Source organism: Chiloscyllium punctatum, chromosome 37 (assembly GCF_047496795.1).
Source record: "Chiloscyllium punctatum isolate Juve2018m chromosome 37, sChiPun1.3, whole genome shotgun sequence".
Classification (NCBI taxonomy): Eukaryota; Metazoa; Chordata; class Chondrichthyes; order Orectolobiformes; family Hemiscylliidae; genus Chiloscyllium; species Chiloscyllium punctatum.
The window spans coordinates 42,317,065-42,336,801 of record NC_092775.1 but is presented as its reverse complement, the minus strand read 5'-3'; the positions used below and the strand labels follow the sequence as shown (position 1 = coordinate 42,336,801).

The following is a 19,737-nucleotide window of genomic DNA, read 5'->3' as shown; positions in this document are numbered from 1 at the left end:
AGAGTTATACAATTTTTTCACTCGATGCAGACTACCCACAGAGATACAATCAGATCAAGGATCAATTTTTACATCAAAATTATTCAAAGTAAGTTATGGATAGCTTAGGAATAAAACAATTCAAATCCACAATGTACCATCCAGAATATCCAGAGAGCATTACAATGGTGGCATTAATCATTAAAGACCATATTGAGGGCTTATAGTCAAGACTGTCCAGAAGATTGGAATAAAGGAATTCCATTTGAACATTTTGCAAGTAGAGGTGCACCAAATTAATCTAACAAATTCAATCATTTGAATTAGTTTTTGGGCATGAGGAGAGAAGACCACAAAAAGTAATTAAGGAGAAATTGGTGAGTCAGAGTTCAGAGACCACATATTTGGACTAGTTGCCAAATTTCAGGGAACATTTAAATAGAGCGGTGAGTTGGCTAGACAACATTTGAAAGTAGCACAACATGTGATGAAAGATGGAGCAGACAAGAAATCAAAAGTTCACAATTTTGCTGGTAGAGATAAAGTACTTCAAGTAGTAGGTGAACCTTTAAAAGGAAAGTTTAGTGGGTCTTATCAAGTTGGAAGGAAATTGAGTGAGGTGAATTATTTGTTATGAATGTCAGATAAAAAGAAATCTCACAGAATGTGTCATGTGAATATGCTCAAAAGATATTTTGATAGGGAAGGGAAGCAAAAGGAAAATGTGTTATTGGTTACTATACAGTGTGGAGAACCCAAGTTCAGATGAATCAGAATTGGACATTCCTCAAATTTAATCGAACAATGAGGAAGTTCTTGAAAATTGTGAAAAATAATTAAGTTACCTTCCGGAGGAAAATCAAAATGACCTGAAAGAATCATTACAATCACATTGGGAGATGTGTTGGAATGTGCTGGGAAGTACTAATCTAATTATGCATGATGAAGAGCTGGGAAATGCAGTTCTAATTAAGCAACATCCTTACAGACTTAACCCTCTAAAATTGGCAAAGGTTCAAAAAGAGACTGAATGCGTACTCAACAACAACATAATTGAAGTGAGTTGCAGCAACTGGAGCAAGTCAGTACGAAGACTGATTCATATCGTAGTCCACATTTGGAAGACTGTATTGAGAAGGTGAGACTAGCAACTTATATTTCTAACTTGGACTTAGTCAGAGGATACTGGCAGTACTTTCATCCAAAAGAGCAAAGGCAATTTCAGCTTTTGTGACACTAATTTAAAGTAATACCATTAGGTATGAAAAATGCGCCAGCCACTTTTTAAAGACTAACCAATAAAGTCATTTCTGGATTACCCAATTGTGTGGTGTACGTCAACGATCTGGTGATTTTTAATCATAAATCGACCTGACTTTCAGCATCTATCATAGCATTTTGATCAACTTTAGGCGGCGGGCTTGGTGATAAACCTAAGAGTGAGTTTGCAAAAGCCCAAGTCATCTTCCTGGGCCATATGATTGGAAATAGACAGATGGTCCCACAGGATATGAAAACAAAGGTTCATGGGAAGTTTCCCATATCTTCAACAAAGAGGTCAGTACAATAATTCCTGGGAATGAAAAGCTTTTCATAAGAAATTTGTACCAAATTTTAGCAGTGTGTGGTTGCTTCACTCACTGACTTATTGAAGAAGTGCAGAAAATTTGAGTGGACAGCAAACTGTCAGAAGGTATTTGACAGCCTGAATACTGTGTTAACCACTGTTCCAGTATCAACTACACCTAATTATGCAAAGCTATTCAAGATGACAATTGATGCAAGTGATGTGGCTATCAGTGCTATACTCATGCAAGAAGATGACAAGAAGGTAGAAAGACCCATTGTGGATTTTCCCAGAAAATTGAATAATCATCAACAGAAATATTACACAATTGAGAAGGAAGCCTTGAGCATGGTGTTGGAGTAACAACATTTCAATATTTATATTGCCAGTAATGTGTCTGAGACCATTGTAAATGATCCTTTAAAGTTTTTTGGAGAAATTGAAGGACAAAACTTCACATTGTTTAGATGGAACTTATAATTGCAGCCATTCAATTTGAAAGTTATATGTGGCAGGACAAGAGAACGTAATTACCGACACATCATGACTGTGGTCAAGAAAGTCAGAAGCGTTCGGTGGCAGAAATAAGCAGACTGAAACGGAATGTCGCAGTGAGTGTTTGCATACTTAAAGTAATGTATACATATTGTAATGTACTAATAGTGTAAGACTAAAGGTTTTTTTAAAAAAATGAAGCCACCTTTGTATATTGATGGTTTGTTTTTTTAAGGAGAGAGCGGTGTGTGATGAGGCTGTGTTTTTAAAAGATACATTTTGACCTGGTTTGTTTTAAGCATGAGATTGAACAGGGGATGCAGAGCAAACTGTGGTAATGTACCCATGATGTTGAGATGCCAGTGTTGGACTGGGGTGGACAAGGTCAGAAGTCGCACTGCTCTTTCACCTGACAAAGGAGTTGTGCTCCAAATGCTTGTGAGTTCAAATAAACCTGTTGAACTATAACTTGTTGTGTGACTTCTGATTTTGTGGTAACATAAACAGCTTGTGAAGCTTTGGGTTCTTTATAAAGTTGGAACAAAGAAGCAACCTGGATAGGTGTGGTCAGCTCTCACAAAGCAGGATTTCTAGATTTTTAGGTTTTTTTAGCTTTTAAATTCAGCACAAGCTGCTGGAGTTTTAAAGAAGTAAAAGCTATTCTTTCCCCCTCTCTCAGTTATGCTAGAAGCTGGGGTTTCTGTTCCTACTGCAGTAATTGCATGTGAAAAAATCTGATTTCTGAATTTGTCTTGAAGCCAAGGTGTGTTTATGGGATGTTACTATTTTGGAACACTTAATTAGTCATAGTTACAGTATGTATTATTCTTTTAAGTTTTCCAGTAAAGTTGTTACTCCAAGTTCCTCTTAAATTTGTTGCATTTTAACTACAATATTTGAATAAATTGGGGTATTTTTAATGTCAAGTAGTTTGATCAATCGAATTGCACAAAGTTAGAGTCTAGAGTACCTTCTTAATATATTTTGAGGTCTGGTAGTGTTAGGTGCATTAGTCAAAGGGAAATGGGTCTGGGTGGGTTGCTCTTCGGAGGGTCGGTGTGGACTGGTTGGGCCAAAGGGCCTGTTTCCACACTGTAGGGAATCTAATCGAATCTAATCTAATCTAATTCCCCATCCTTGGTCGAAATACCCAGCAATGTAGGATAGCACCTCAAATCCACAAGGAATGAAAAGATAGATCATACCACCTATCTTCCATGTAAAATTTATAATTTAACGGATTTATTTCTGAGACCTGATAGTCTTGCAGCCACACCATTCTGGCCAGGTTGAGATTATGCCTGGAGTTTATTTATATGTTCATTATACTCCATGCATTTGTATAAAGAGCCCTTATTTGGACTTCAGACCTTACACATGCTTGAAAGTTTTAGTCACTATTTTTGGCTTTCCCTTTAAATCACAAACACAAAGTAACAATACTGCTCAATAAGTCCATTTATTAAAAAACCAAACACTGTTGTTTATTTCTAGACAGAAATAAAAAGTAGAAAAGTTAATGTTTTTAACAAAAAATTGTTGGACACTAAAATTACTTTGAATAGTTTGAACTTCATATTTATAAATGTGGTAGAGAAGGTTCAATAAATATTCTCGAGAATGATATCACAACTGAGGATGTACTTAGCAGGTAAGGCTGAAGTGACAAATATTCATTTCCCTTAAATTGATGGGTTGTCTAATAGTGGGGAAGCTCAGTTTGTACTTGAGGGAGGAAGAAATAAGATATGTTGATGGAGTGAAATGAGCTAACATAGAAGATACTTGCATGAAGCATAAACACTGGCATTGACCAATTGGCCTGATTAATCTATTTTTTGTCTGTAACTATACAAATGTTCAATGTGCATCAAGAACAGTGCAAATAAAAGTACCATTGAGTTTGAAATTGAGTAGAAGGCTAGAGCAGATTTGTAGAAAAAAAAAATCAGTTTGTGCCTCTGGACTAACTGGTCTTTGTCCATTTCCACAAACGAAATTTTGACCACTCCAGATTGTATTGCTTTCTGGAATGAAGCATGTACGTCTTAGGCAATGGTACTGTTCTTTGGATTTTATTGAAAAATGCTGTTTGTAATAATTATGAAGAGTAAAATTGGGACAGAAAAATAATTAAAAATTGAGTCTGTCAAATCCAGTTATTATGTGGTTTGACTTATAGCTCTGTCATATTAGTGCTGCTTGTAACAACTTCTGTTGAGGTTTATTTTTCTTCCCACAGACTCAGCATTGGCACAAATACTATTCTATCAATGGTCCATTTTGTAACATGATACAACTGCACAACCAGAGGGGTAGGGTCCAGTCAATTATTTGTTAAAGGAGTTGTCAAATATTCACAGTCGAATGATGTGACCAACATGTGTGCCAAAAGGATCGGTGCTGGGTCCACTACTTTTCGTCGTTATATAAATGATTCGGATGTGATCATAGGAGGTGGAGTTAGTAAGTTTGCAGATGACACCAAAATTGATGGTGTAGTAGACAGCAAAAAGGTTACCTCAGAGTACAATGGGATCTTGATCAGAAGGGCAAATAGGCTGTGGAGTTTAATTTAGATAAATAAGAGGTGCTGCATTTTGGAAAAGCAAATCAGAACAAGACTTGTACACAATGATAAGTTCCTAGGGAGTAGTGTTGAACAAAGAGGCCTTGGAGCACAGGTTCATAGTTCCTTGAAAGTAAAGTCACATGTAGATAGGTTAGTGAAGAAGGCATTTGGTATGTTTCCTTTATTAGTCAAGGAAAGCATTGAGTATAAGAGTTGGAAGGTCATGTTATGGCTGTACAGGACATTGGTAAGACCACCGTTGGAATATTGCATGCAATTCTGGTCTCCTTCCTATAGGAAGGATGTTGTGAAAATTGAAAGGGTTCAGAAAAGATTTACAAGGATGTTGCCAGGGTTGGATAGTTTGAGCTATAGGGGAAGGCTGAATAGGCTGGGGCTATTTTCCCTAGAGCTTCGAAGGCTGAGGGGTGACCTTATAGAGGTTTATAAAGTCATGAGGGGCATGGATAGGATAAATAGGTAAGGTGTTTTCTCTGGGTTGGGCAAATCCAAAACTAGTGGGCACAGGTTTAGGGGAAAGATATAAAAGTGACCTAAGCAACAACCTTTTCATGCAGAGGGTGACGTGTGTATGGAATGAGCTGCCAGAGGAAGTGGTGGAGTCTGGTACAATTACAGTATTTAAAAGGCATCAGGATAGGTATATGAATAGGAATGGTTTAGAGGGATATAGACCAAATGCTGGAAAATGGGACTAGATCAGGTTAGGATACCTGGTCGGCATGGACAAGTTGGACCAAAGGATGGTTTTCATGTTGTACATCTCTGTGACTCTATTTTGGACTTCCCTTCTGGAACAGAGGCAATGGCAATGTAAAATCAGGTAAAGGTAAAGAAAAAGTGGAAGTTCACTATATTTAAATCAAATTACAATTTTCATAATATTTGTGTTTGTGGAGCGACACAGTCTACAGTATTAAAACAGACTGTAACAGGTATGGCGGGATTATTTTACGAGGACAGATTGAGTAGATTGGGCTTGTATTCATTGGAATATAGGAGAATGAAATGCCACCTTATGAAATATACAATAATCTTAGGGGACTCAACAGAGTAGGTGTAGAGTGGTCGTTTCCCATTGAGAGAGAGTCTAGGATCGGGGGCATAATCTCAGAATTAAGAATTTCATGTTTAAGACAGAGTCGAGGAGGAAATCCTTCTGTCAGAGGGCAAAGAATCTGTGCAATCTTTATGATAAAGCACTGCTGATACTCAGTCATTGCATATATTTACAGCTGAGATGGACACATTTTTAGTCAGTAAAGGAATCAAGAAATATGGAAAAAAAGCAGGAAAGTGGAGTTGAGGATTAGGAAATCAGTCATGTTTTCACTGGATGGTGGAGCAGACTTGATGGGCCAAATGGTCCACTTATGGGAACTGGTCAGTGCCACCATTTATGCTCCATGTGAGCTTCCTTTTATCCCATTTACATTCTTTTATAGCTTATCTCCTTGTAAATGTACCCATGAGTACATCATAAATACTATTTGTAGCAATATGCTTCACATTCTTACACTATTTAGGTAAAAAAAGCTTTCTTAACACCTCCACTTAGTATTTGTGGCTGATAATTCTGTATTTCCTGACAGTAGGAAAATCTTTGATAGACCTTCTCTACTTCAATCTTTTATTGTCTTAACGACCTTTAACAGATCATCGCTCAGCAATTCTCTTTTCTGTAGAAAAGATCTTCAGCCTGTTTAACCTTTGTTCTTGACAGTATATCCTTTCAGCTCTGCTAGGTCCCATACAAGTTTAGTAGGGCCATTTCAGACAGGACAGATCAAACTACCTAGCTATTAATGTAAAATTTATATTCTGATGCATTTATTTCTGACAGCTGATAGTCTTGTAGCCACACCTCAGTAATGGCCACTGTGCCATTCTGGCCAGGTTCAGGTTGAGCCTGGAGTTTATTTAGGTGCTCCTTCTACTCCATTCACTTGTACAAAAGACCCATATTTGGACTACACACCTTATGTGTTCAAAAGTTTTACTCAGTAATTTTGTCCTTCTCTTTAAAGCACAAACACAAAGTAACAGTATTGTTAAATAAGTCAATTAAAATAAAAGGCCAAGCACTATGGTTTATTCATAGACAGATAGCAATGAAAAGTGGACATGCAAGACCACACAAAGTACTTTGCATAGTTTTGAACTCCATGTTATAACTGGGGTAGAGAAGAATGTGCAATAAATATTCATGAGTGATACTATAACTGAGAATGTACTTATTAGGTAAGGCTAAAGCGACGGATATTCTTTTCCCTAAAATCGATGGGTTATCTACGATTGGGGAAGCTCAGTTTCTACTTGAGAGAGGATGAAGCAAGACATGCAGATGGAGTGAGATGAGGTTTAGATGGGTATATGTTTGCTTGAAGCATAAACAATGGGTATTGACCAGCTGGTCTGATTAACCTGTTTCTGTCTGCAGTGACTGAGGAAAAAGATCCAAACTATCAATAAATAAGCACGACTAAAAGTACCATTGAGTTTGAAATTAAGTACAAGGTGGAGTAGATTCACAGCAAAAGGACTGTGTTCCAACAACAGCCAGCAAATAAACTGGGTTACAATTAGAGCAGTACACCAGAATCAAAAAAATGTGACAAAACAGCAGCAAAATTATGACCAATGGAAACATCAGGTCTATGAAAGGTTTAAGACTTTAATCTGTCAGTAGCTGGAGGTGGGTTGGAAACGTATTCTCTGATTGATTTTATTTGACTTAGGTCAAGGTATTCAGGCACCCAGAACGGGATGAGAAATGGAAACACTTCATAAATGCCAGCTGGCAAAACAGCTAAACTTGCTGGCTAAGATCCAACAATTGTTTCCGCTTAACACTTACTCCATTCAACTAGACGCTCACAAGTTAAACTAATTACAAGCACCCAAATCTTTCAGCAAAATTTGACAATTATGCATTGGGACTTGCTGTCCATTAACCCCCACTGGATTAAGATCCTTTATAGGCCAAGTTCTCAGCATAGCGAAAGTAATCAAAACTTTATTTTACACAACCATAAGAAAGAATGAAATAATGAAAACAAACTGAGGAAATATTAAGATGTACTAGCTTTTAAAAGAAAATGACAAACTTTGGCAATATTGCCACTGATTTTATTTTTAATGCTATGTTATAGTAATTGTATTTACATTTTTACAAGTTTGAGAAATCTAATTAGCAATAGAAAGTTCATATAGAAAATTCAGTAAGTATCACTATTCAAGATTGCAAGTTCTGCATAAGTTGAATTTAAGTATTATTTAAGCATTATCTTTTGTAACATGGAGATGCTGCTGCAGCTATTTTGGTAAAGAAGATGCAGAATGGTTTATTTGTGTTTTATTTTTCTTCACAGAACACAAATACTTAAAGTTAAAAAACACCAGATTTCTAATTGATATCCTTCATAAGAAGTTGGCTTCCAATGGAAAGTGTACTTACACAACATTAGTATGGAGGTATCAATTTGTTCAGTCAGTTGCAGTGGATAAGGAAAGCAAATCTATTTTGCATTTTGCCCATAAGTGATTTGTAGACACCCAGTTCCATCTCACAGATAAAATAGAGTGCACAAAATGATTTTCTTTTATTTAAAGCGTGAAAGACTTTGAAGTTGTGGCAGATGAAATGTGGTAGTTCTTTCAAAGGTTTCTGTATATAAAAGCCAATCTGCTAAGCCAACTTCATACATGGATTACTAATTTTATGGACAATAGTATATTATTAAGCAAGTATTCTGCAGCTAATGTGGAATAGCATGACTTCAGGGCCATCAGATTTCATTATTATTTTTATTATCAAAGACAGCCTCCAGTCATCTTCCTTTTCAGTACAGGAATTTTGTAGATTGGAAAAACTTTGTGCTGACCGTTCTTTCACTTTAATGGGTTCTTACCATTGCAAACTGTTACTCCTGGGGACAAAACATAGTTTGCCTTGCATGCATTTTCAACTGTAATATGGATTTAAAACATATCATTTTAACAGCAGAACTGTAGGAGTCCAATGTACAAAAGTAATGGCCCCACTGCAAAATTCTTAGGGTCTACATTTTAAACAAATTAAGGATATGTTTGAAGCAGCCAAAACCAATGGCCTGGATACTTGTGGTAAGAATAATGAAACTGATAGTATTTACTCTCATTACTCCTTAAATGAGCAGCAATTTCTCCTGTCTGTAACACAGAATTACATGCAAAAATCAATGTTTTTGTCAGTGTTCCTACACTTCTCCACAGGCTGAATTACTGTGGAACTCCAAAATGCAATCAGCTAGACATCATTGACAAATGCATCCATCGTTAGGTTATTTGTAAAAACACTTGAAGGGTTATTGTGGCACAGTGGTAAGTGCCCCTACCTCAGGACCAGGAAGCATGGGGTCAAGTCTCACCAGCTCCAAAATGTCTGTCATAACATCTCTGAACAGGTCAATCAGAAAGTATCTAAAGGCACTTGGAAAACTTCTTGTTGAATGAGAGGCAATTGGGATTTTAAATTACTTCGTAGTTCATGATCGCTGCTAAGCAGGCCCTTAGGGACTGATTTTATATTGGAGTGCCAAGTGTCTCCTTGATTAAACATTTGTTTTAAATTTCAGTTGATATTTTAGCTTCTACCCTTATATAATGTGCATTTCTCAATCAAAGTGAGTTGGCTTTGGTTTGTTACCAGTGGTAATATGAAATTATCTAGGTAAAAACAATAACTGCAGATGCTGAAAACCAAATACTGGATTAGTGGTGCTGAAAGAGCACAGCAGTTCAGGCAGCATCCAAGGAGCAGCGAAATCTTGGATGCTGCCTGAACTGCTGTGCTCTTCCAGCACCACTAATCCAGTATATGAAATTATCTGTTTGCCCTTTTTGAGGATATTATCACATGAAGGCTGGAAAACCCATTAACTTTGTTAACATCAGGAAAAAGGAAATTAGTTCGAAATGATTATTGTCTCTTTCTGGGCACCTTTTTGAGGGGTCAGGAGTGCCATTGCCCTTGTACTAATCATAAATTTCAATGTATTATAAACATATTAAGAACTTATTAGCTGTTGATGGAATTATACTTTAAATTAGTCAATGAACAGGACAAACGTGACCTATTTAGGATTCTTCAGTGGCCCACACAGCCATTTACAGAAATTAAACTCAGGTAGCTTGATTTTAATCATCATTGACATCTATAGTATGGAAGGAAGTTATTTAGCCCCTTGTGTCAGCCAAAAACAGTTACCCAGCCAAATATAGCTCTTGGTCCATGATATTGGAGGTTGCAAAACTCCAAGTACACTTTTAATGCATTTGAGAGTTTCTTCCTCTCCCATTCTTTCAGTGAGTTCTAGTCTCCCACTGCACTCATGGTTAAAAAATCTTAACTCCCCTCTCATTTTTCTACCAACTTCTCATAGTAAATAACTTAATACTTAAGGAAAAATGGACTCCTATTAGAGACCTCAATTAAAACACCTCACAATTCCCTCTATTACCAAGCAGAAGAACCTTTACGTATCAAACCTTTCCTCAGCAATCCTGGCAGCATGCTCTTAAGTCTCTTCAGTCCATTTTCTAATTCAATCACGTGGCAATCAGAAATGTACACCATATTCTTGCTGTGGCCTAACCAGCATCTGAAGTTCTAGCAATAAACTCTGTTTTCTCACATTCTCTGTCTCAGCATGTAAAATAAATAACCTTTCGAGTTTTGAGAAGATTTGTAGTTCAGGTTGAGGTTTTGGATGTAGGTTTGCTTGCTGAGCTTGAAGGTTCATTTCTAGATGTTTCATCACCCTCCTAGGTAACATCTTCAGTGGGCCTCAGGCGAAGCACTGCTGAAAATTCCTGCTTTCTATTTATATGTTTGGGTTGGTGATGTTATTTCCTGTTCCTTTTCTCAGGGGGTAGTAGATGGGGTCTAACCTGATGTGATGGAGTTCCAGTTGGAATGCCATGTTTATAGGAATTCTCATGAGTGTCTCTGTTTGGCTTGTCCTAGGATGGATATGTTGTCCCAGTCGAAGTGTGTCGTTCCCCATCCATATGTAAGGATACTAGTGAGAGAGGGTCATTTTTTTTGTGGCTAGTTGGTGTTCATGTATCCTGGTGGCTAGTAAAAAAAAAATAGCCACCAAGATAAATGAACACCAACTAGCCACAAAAAGACATGACCCTCTCTCACTAGTATCCTTACATACGGATGAGGAAAGACACCACTTCGACTGGGACAACGCATCCATCCTAGAAAAATATAAACAAAGACACGCATGAGAATTCCGAGAACCATGCCATTCCAACCGGAACTCTATCATCAAACACAGAGTTAGACCCCATCTACCACCCCGAGAAAAGGCACAGGAAGTGACTTCACACCAGGAAATAACATTACCAATCCAAAGAAACCCAAACTTATAAATAGAAAGCAGGAATTTTCAGCAGTGCTTTGCCTGAGGCCCACTGAAGATGTTACCTAGTAGGGTGACAAAACGTCTGGAAATGAACCTTCAAGCTCAGCGAGCAAACCTACATCCAGAAATTACCTCTGTGTTCTTAATCATCTTATCAACCTTGACTTGGTATATTCAGAGAGTTGCAGCAACACTCAAAAGGCCCTTCCATTTCTCTACACTTCCCAGTATTCTTCCCTTGCCTTGGTTGGTCTCACACATCTCAGAATAGAATTCTACATTTCACATCCTACCCACCTGATCAGTCCTCTGAAGATCTTCCTGCAAATTTCTGTTTTTTTTTTACTGCTCCTCCCCAAACCCTAACACAGGGACAATTCTTGAATCACCTTCAAACTTAATCATGCTCTCTACATCTAAACCATTGGTAAGTACTGCTGAAACCAAGGAATGTAATTCAGCTAAAATCAGTTAAGGAATTTATATCATAACAATGCATTATAATGTGAAAGAACTGAAGAGCTTTTTAGAATATTGGTCAAGCATAAACAAAACTTTTATTTATAAATTGTTAGGTCCAAATGACAAATTATGAAACCTAAAAGTAAATTAAGTAAATTTTAGATTATTTTATTTACTAATAATTAACTTGAAGCATTCATGTAAGGTTTTGCCACAAAATAATGTTAATACTCCTGTTGAGGAAAGAATATAACCTTTTCAGTTAATTCTAAAGATGTTTCCAATCATTCAAGCTGGTTGTTAAAAATATTCCACAACTTACAATGCTTCATAGTACTATCTTTCTCTCCATTTACCAATCTAATTTGCAGAGTACCACATTCATTCATCCACACTTTATTTCTTTTTTTAAAAAAAGCATGTTTCTCATCATTTCTCCAGTGAATTTAACATCTTTTGCCTCCATCACTCTAGCTAGAACAATCCAAGTGGAAATGATTCATCAAGAGAACAAATTACTTCTGACCTCAGTCACAATTGCCTTTTCACCAATTTTGCACATTGTAGTAGTGTTCTGGATTTACTATATTTTTATTTCTATTTGATGTGATGCCAAGTACCCTCTCAAGTTATTTTCTTTATGAAAACCGGGAATAACAAAAAAAGAGATTTGAATGCATTTTTAATGAGCATTTTTAAAACAGGAAAAAAAAATGAGAGAGCATGAAAATAAAAACTGAAGTAAAGAGTAGGGAGAAAAACATGTTAATGATTTATGAACAGGGTTATAATGATTCTTGTGATAAGTTCGATCAACACGTAGAAAAGCTTCCTAGGAAGACAGTAGAGACAAGTTCTAGCAAATTCAAGAAACTAGACACATTACTTTTGGCTGCAGATAGGGGAACATAAAGACACTCGTCAACTATATTTTGGTCAATGGACCACAATTATCCTTCTGGTCTCGTGCATTCTTCAGCATTCTGCTATGTAATCAGACAAAAATAAATATCCTCCAGTCCATTCACTGCACAAGATAATACATTGCATAACAGTATTTTAAACAAGAGTTGTCTTGAAACCAAAGTTTTGAATTCTTCCATTATTCATTCAAATAGTTTTTACAAAGAATAAATTACTAATTATGGGCTTTCACTTTTTTTGTATTTTTAACATTTAATCAACATCTTATACTTTTATTTAACTGTACAGTAGTTACTTTAATCTGCAAACTATTAGAAGACCTCACCATTTGTAGAGATAATTAGTTAAGATTATAGTTTTTCAAACCTTTAATCTCTGGGAACATGCTCATTTTTTTTAAGAAGCTAAAAAAAAAATTAACATGGCACTGTTGAATTCACTAAAAAGATCTTTGTATCTATTAGATGAATTGAGGGACAAGACAGCATTACTACAAAGATAGCATAACTGAGTGTATGGTCAAACCACCTATACAATGGTTTATCTCTTAGATGTCCATTTTTTGGTGACTGAAATAGGTTAATGACACAAATTTTAGATTGAGAAGATAATGTATGTTTGCTGAGAAAAGTATTAAAACTAAATCAGAAGGGGATCATTTTTCAGAAAATCAACTTCAATGACTTTCTTACAGAATCTTAAAAATTTAAAACAGGTTTTATCAAAGATTTTTCCAAGATACAAAGCATTCTCAAAGTTGTGGTAAGCTTCCCTGTTATAAGCCCCTGAAATATTAAATTGATCATGAGCAAACTTTAAAAACAAGTGTAGTAGGTGATGGGGTTAGGGAGAAGACATGAACATTTGCAACAAACACAGAATTTCTGTTTTTGTTTCTGTTTTCCAACATCCACAGTTCTTTTGGCTTTTTGTTAATAATGAACATTTGCATCTATTCCTACAAAACTGATCTCATCATTCTTCAGTTACATGTTTAAAGTCAATCTAGGGAATATTTACAATACAGATGATGGCATCTGGAATCTTTCTTCTAAACTTCTAATCATCTTCTAGTCTTTCTTCTAACGAAATAAGTACCATCAACTATTTTGTCTGAAAAGTACCTAACACACAGAATCTGCATTCCTCAGCTATAAAACTAATTAAAATAGTGGTCAATGACTTTCCATTGTACACTCTCAAAGTATTCACCGATATATGCAATGATAAATTAACATTTTAGTTTTTTTTTAAAAAACAGAACATATCAATAAGCTCAAGACACGTAATGCACACACAAAGGAGGGTTTAAAAGCACTATGGATGAATTTCAAAGTGTAAAGCATTTGAGTATTGGGAAATCAATAAACTACTTATTTCTGCAAGGAATTGCATTATATACAAACAACTCATTGAAATGACTCATTGCTACAAAATATACAAAACCTTGAGATTAAATAATATGACTTACAAGCTTGTGAATTTTAGTTTGATAGCAAGGCTACTTAATGAAAATTAACAAGTATTTGAACTTCTTCCTGAACAGTGGAAAAATTTTAATGGGACTGAGAAAATGTAAACTGAATAGTCAGTTTATACTAATTACATTCTTAGTATCCATGTTACATCCACAACTGGCTCCAAATAATTTTAATAGAAGATACTATATTAAGAATAACATTGCTGAGGATATTTCGTAAGAAATAAATTATGAGGTTAGTTTCAGATGTAGTATGGATATTGAATCGAGAACAGGCAGATACTTAGAAAATTTGGTTTGAAAATATATAAACATACACTTAAGAACTGTTGGCATATGAAGCAAAGAAACTACAAATAGAAATCCTATACAGCAGCCAAACGTAAATACTCAGTATTTTCAGTCCAACGCGTGAAGTTGGTAAAGTTATAAATTACCATAAAAATGAATTTAGGACTGGGGTGAATCTTGCACTCTCTTGACCCTTCAGCAGCCATTTGGTGGCATTCCGATGTAATGTGTTGTTGATGCTTTGGACTTCATCCCAGCCTTAAATCTGATCATTCTTAACCATAAAGTCATATTCACATGTTCTGTCATTTATTAGTGAAATTATAGTCCTGTCTCATATACTGTAACCAGTAAACGTACAGCAAGATGCTTCATAATCCTGTTCAGTCCCATCATATAGTCTTTACTTGGGTTCATCAATTGTTCCCTTACTGAGGTCTGTCATCTTAGGATATTTAACTTTCTTGTGGTCCAGCTCATTCTGTGCCCATAATAGAAGTTTTAGCAGTTTGGCTAGCTTAGGTGTTGATTCACGATTCTCATAATCCAAAATTGCCTGATTCACCTCGCTCCAAACCTAGATTTAAAACAAAAAAGGGACTGTAGTCCATTAAATTCAACATTCAAATTGAGTTTCTATAAAAGACAAACACAGTTGGATACCAGAAGCTTTCTACTCAAGATCACATTTTACTGGAAACAGAAATTCACACTTTCATAAATAAAAATGTTGAATTTTCTAATATGCATTTGGTGGCAGAAAACTAGAGGCTTGGTGGAAAAAAAGATATTCTGTTGAAGTGCTTTGTCTTGAACCCATCAGGAAACTTGCACGAATACCAATGTAAAAGGGAATAACATTTTATGCTGAAACAAAAATAGAAGTTGCTGGAGAAACTCAGTAGGTTTGGCAGCATCTGCGGAGAGAAAACAGAGTCAATATTGAGTTAAGTCACCCTTCTGTAGACTCAGCTTCTTCTCCTGCTATTTCTTTTAGATTTCCAGCATTTGAACTTGTTTGCTTTATTTTCACACAGTATAAAATGTAAAAATAAAGTGATAATTGGTTGGAACATTGGTAGAGGAGAATACAACAGAACGATGGTGACTGATAGTTAACTGCCAAACTTTGGTCAAGGCATTGTCCTAAGGATTGAAGCAGAATGGCAGTCACCTATTTTGTTAAGATTAACCAGATAGAATGTGTATACATGTTCTGTCAGTGAAGAACAAAGTGCTACATAATAATATATTGAGACTCCACTACTGGGAAATGGACCACATTACAAACCAGATTAAAAAGACAAAGTGGTTGTGAGCGTAATTCTTAGTACAGAGAATTATTTAGTAAATAATGTTCTACAAACAACATATGCTCAGTTTAAGCTGGCCATAAAAAGCAGGACAGACCGAACCAATTACACCAAATTAGTCTACTCTCAATCACATTTGGAAAATGTCATTGAAGATGCCATCAAGCAGGTCTTGCACAATGATAATGTGCAAGATTTAATAGATTTTCACAAATGCAGTTTTCAATTAAATTATAGGTAATTATATGCAGAATCACTTAGCTACACCAGTGTCCTATATGCAATGTGACAGTTTATGGCAAGTTTTACCAGACATTTTAATTGCATAGGAAAAAAATTTGTACATTTAACAAATATTTCCGACAATACATAATTAACCAATCTTTCTATTAAGAATATTTAATGGTGCAGTATTGAATTGAAGTTATTACCTTTTGCCTTTGCATCATATTAAGCAGATCCCCAAATGGCGATTCTTCTGGATTATCGAAAGCTAGTAGAGCCAGTGTGCGTTCCATCTCAGTCAGACATTCCCGACTCTCCTCTCCCTGCTCAGCAAGTTGGGTCTGGGCAAACTCCAAAGCTGCCTCTGTCTCACGCTGGCGAATCAACTCGATTAAATGCTGTTGCTGTAGAGAGCACATTTAATAATGTTAGGTTAACTAATCAACAATACAGCCAGTAATGTTATTGGTACACAGTTGTTCAGCAAGAACACTCTAGTTCAAGTAGGTTTCTTCTTTTAAAAATTAGTTTTCTGTTTTACTGCTAAAGATTACATTATACTGGACCAGAATTTACTGTCAAAATATAGTGGAGAGTCCAATGGTGTACTTATTATTTATAAGTAAACTGTAGAGGAACTTTAGATGAGAAGCAAATGCAGTTATATGTTAACGTCCAAAGATTGTTTCCTGACTTGTGCTCCACTGTTAGCTTTACAAAACTGGAAGTCTGCCACCTGCCTGAGTTTTGACATGCATTACATATCACAGGGTTGTTGTATTTGTGGTGTGGATATAAGCCATACCTGAAGCTGATGTTTATACTGTGAAATTTGCAGCAAGTACCCTTTCAGTAACATGATAATTGTTGACCACTAAAAATTTACTTATCTGAACACTATTTATTAGAAGTTTAAGTCACAGTCCTTCAAGTTGTGAATTTCAAAAGACATTTAAAAAATCCCTAAAGTGCCCCTTCATTCCTTCTTTCTGTCTCAATCCAGTCTTAAGTTTCCCTATTTATCCATTATTTTTAAAATCTCAACTTTGACATTTGAACATCCAACTTCTTTCTCAATCTTAATTTTTCAATTCTTAAATCTCATTGGGCAAGGAGATGTTCTGTTCTTTTCCCTATTCACTCCAGTCCTGGATTTTCCTTCTCCCATCACTGCATTGTCATCAGCTTGGTAAGCATAAAAACACTTTAAAATGAAGAGATACAGGGGCAAGTTTAAAGCACTGCAATATACCTTGTTGCACCAGAACCTGGTCAATGGCGTCCTGCTTAATTTCTAACAGTGGTCAGAGAGTCAAATAGGTCCCTTTTAAATCTTTCCCCTCTCACTTCAAATCAATGCTCTTTAGTTTTGGACACCCTTACCCTGGGGAAAAGACCATGGCAATTCACTTTATCTATTCCATTCACCATTTTGTAAACCTCAATAAGGTCACCCATCAGCCTCCGATTCTTCAGGGAAAAACCTTCCAGCCTATCCTTATCTCTCAAATCTTCTAGTCTCAGTAACATTCTGTAAATCTTTTCAGCACCCTCTCCAGCTTAATAACATCCTTCTTATAGCAACCAGGATTGTACACAATACTCTAAATGCAGCCTTAACAATGTCTCGGTACAACCGTAACATGCTGTCTCAACTCCTGAACTCAATGCTCTGTCCAAGAAGGTAAGTATGCCAAATGCCTTCATGCCACCACTTTCAAAGAACTATGTATCTGCCCCGTTGGGTCTCTCTGTTTGACAACAGGACCCTACCATTAACTGTGCAAGTCCTGCTTTGGATTGTCTTACCAAAATGCAACCCCTCGCATTTACCTGAATTAAACTCTATCTGCCATTCCTCAGCTTACTGGCTCAGTTGATCAAGATCCCATTGTACTCTTGAGAAAACCTTCTTCACTGTCCACCACATCTCCAATTTTGATGCCATCTGCAAACTTACTAACCATGTCTCCTATATTCTCAGTCATACTGTTTTATATAAATGATGAACAACAGTGGACCCAGCACCAATCCTTGCGGCACAACACTGGTCACAGTCCTTCAGTCTGAACAACAACCCTCTATTACATTCTGTTTCCTATCGTCAAGCCAACTTTATATCTAATTGGCCAGATCTCCCTGGATCCCATGTGATCTAACTTTATTAACCAGTCTACCATGCACAACTTTGCTAAAAGCATTGCTAAAGTCCATGTAGACAATGTCTACCACTCTGCCTTCACCCATCTGCTCGGTCACCTCTTCAAAAAACTCAAATCAAATTTGACAGGCATGATTTCCCTTGCACAAAGCCATCCTGCCTAGCCCTAATCAGTCCTTGCCTTTCCAAATGTATGTAGATCCTGTCTCTCAGAATCCCCTTCAACAACTTAACCACCACTGATGCATGCCACCGGAAGATGAGGTAGAAATTTAAGGTTTTAAATATTAAATTGAAGTTAAAAACATTTTAGGTCACTGGAAAATATTAATTCATGCTGAAGTAACAAAATAACATTTTAACTGCAAACTGCTGGAGCAGGTTTTTTAAGCATCAAAACGAAGAACAGTTGAAAACTATGCTTGAAAGTTGGCCACTAAGAATGCAGATTTCATTTCTATCCAGATTACTTTTATTGCATAGTTTCATTTTAAATCATAAAAGCACTCTTGCTATGATTGTAGCAGATTGCATCAATAAATTGAAATTTAAAAACCTGAAAACCAGATCTTGCATGAATAAAGCAGCAGGATTAACCTTTGTAGCAGTGTCAAAATATCTAATCTAGAATGTGAACGGCTCCCAGAAATACTTGCTGGAGACAGCTTGAACACATTTCCTTTAGTGTTTTACAAAATGTGCGAATTGTGACACACCTGGTACCGACTGTCTCTAAATACACTGTCTGAATCAGTTTTTAGTCACCTTCATTCTTGACCTTTTGTTTAAAAAAAATCGGAGGGAAATAGCAGTTTCAGTAAAATTCCTGAGGTCATTTTTTTTGGGGTGGCAAGGTGGCTCAGTGGTTAGCACTGTTGCCTCAGAACACCATGGACCTGGGTTTGACTCCACTCTTCAGTGACGGCCTGTGTGGAGTTTGTGCATTCTCCCAGTGTTTGTGTGGGTTTCCTCCAGGTATTCCAGTTTCTTCCCATATTCCAAAGACATGCAGGTTAGATGATTGGCCATGCTTAATTGTCCATAGTGTCCAAGTATGTGCAGACTAGGTGAGTTAGCCATAGTAGATGCAGGGTTATAGGGATAGACTGTGAAGGGTTAGTGTGGGCTCAATGGACTGCTTCCATATTGTAGGCATTCTATGGATTCTATGATATGTGACTTGAAAAAATATTATACCCACGTACACAAACCGAACAAATCCATTGTTATGTTTTAAATTCATTCACGGGAGAGGGCATTGCTGACTAAGCAGCATTTATTGCCCATCCCTAATTGCCCAGAGGACAGTTATGAGTCAATCACATTGCCATCCTTACCTGGTCTGGCCTACATGTGACTCCAGACCCACAGCAGTGTGTTTCCCTAAAGGGCATTAGTGAACCAGATGGGTTTTTCCCAACAATTGGCAATGGATTTGTGGTCATCGTTAGACTCTTAATTCCAGATCCTTATTGAATTCAAATTACATGATCTGTCATGGTGAGATTTAAACTTGGGTCCCCAATAGGCCATTGCCTATTGAAGGAACAGCCAAAGTCAAGACACAGAAACAGAAGATAAAAACAACAGAAGTTATGGAAATATTCAGGTTTGGCACCATCTGTGGAAAGAAACATTTCCCAATCCCACACAGCTTCAACCCACAACAGGGTTCTCTGAACCCCTAGTTAATCAACCTCCAGAATGATCAATTATCCTCTGCCATTTCCTCAAGCGTGATGTCAACAGAAACACTTTCCATTATCTAACCTCCAAAAGTTCAGAAGGCGCATCTAATCGACTACTAGGTCAGATAACTGCCTCCTTCACA

The 19,737-nt window shown here is 36.6% G+C and overlaps 1 protein-coding gene across 2 annotated transcripts in view; it reads right to left on the bottom strand.

Moving 5' to 3' along the window:
* Positions 1–11,588: 11,588 nt before the first annotated feature.
* Positions 11,589–19,737, bottom strand: part of LOC140463047 (glucose-induced degradation protein 8 homolog) — a 39,025-nt gene continuing 30,876 nt past the window's right edge. For both annotated transcript variants that reach the window (XM_072556679.1, XM_072556678.1), the window contains exons 4-5: positions 15,952–16,149; positions 11,589–14,784 (exon numbers count right to left, since the gene is read on the bottom strand). In XM_072556679.1, the coding sequence (XP_072412780.1) occupies positions 14,611–14,784; positions 15,952–16,149 (372 nt within the window). In that variant the 3' untranslated portion in view covers positions 11,589–14,610. The remainder of the gene's footprint in view (positions 14,785–15,951; positions 16,150–19,737) is intronic.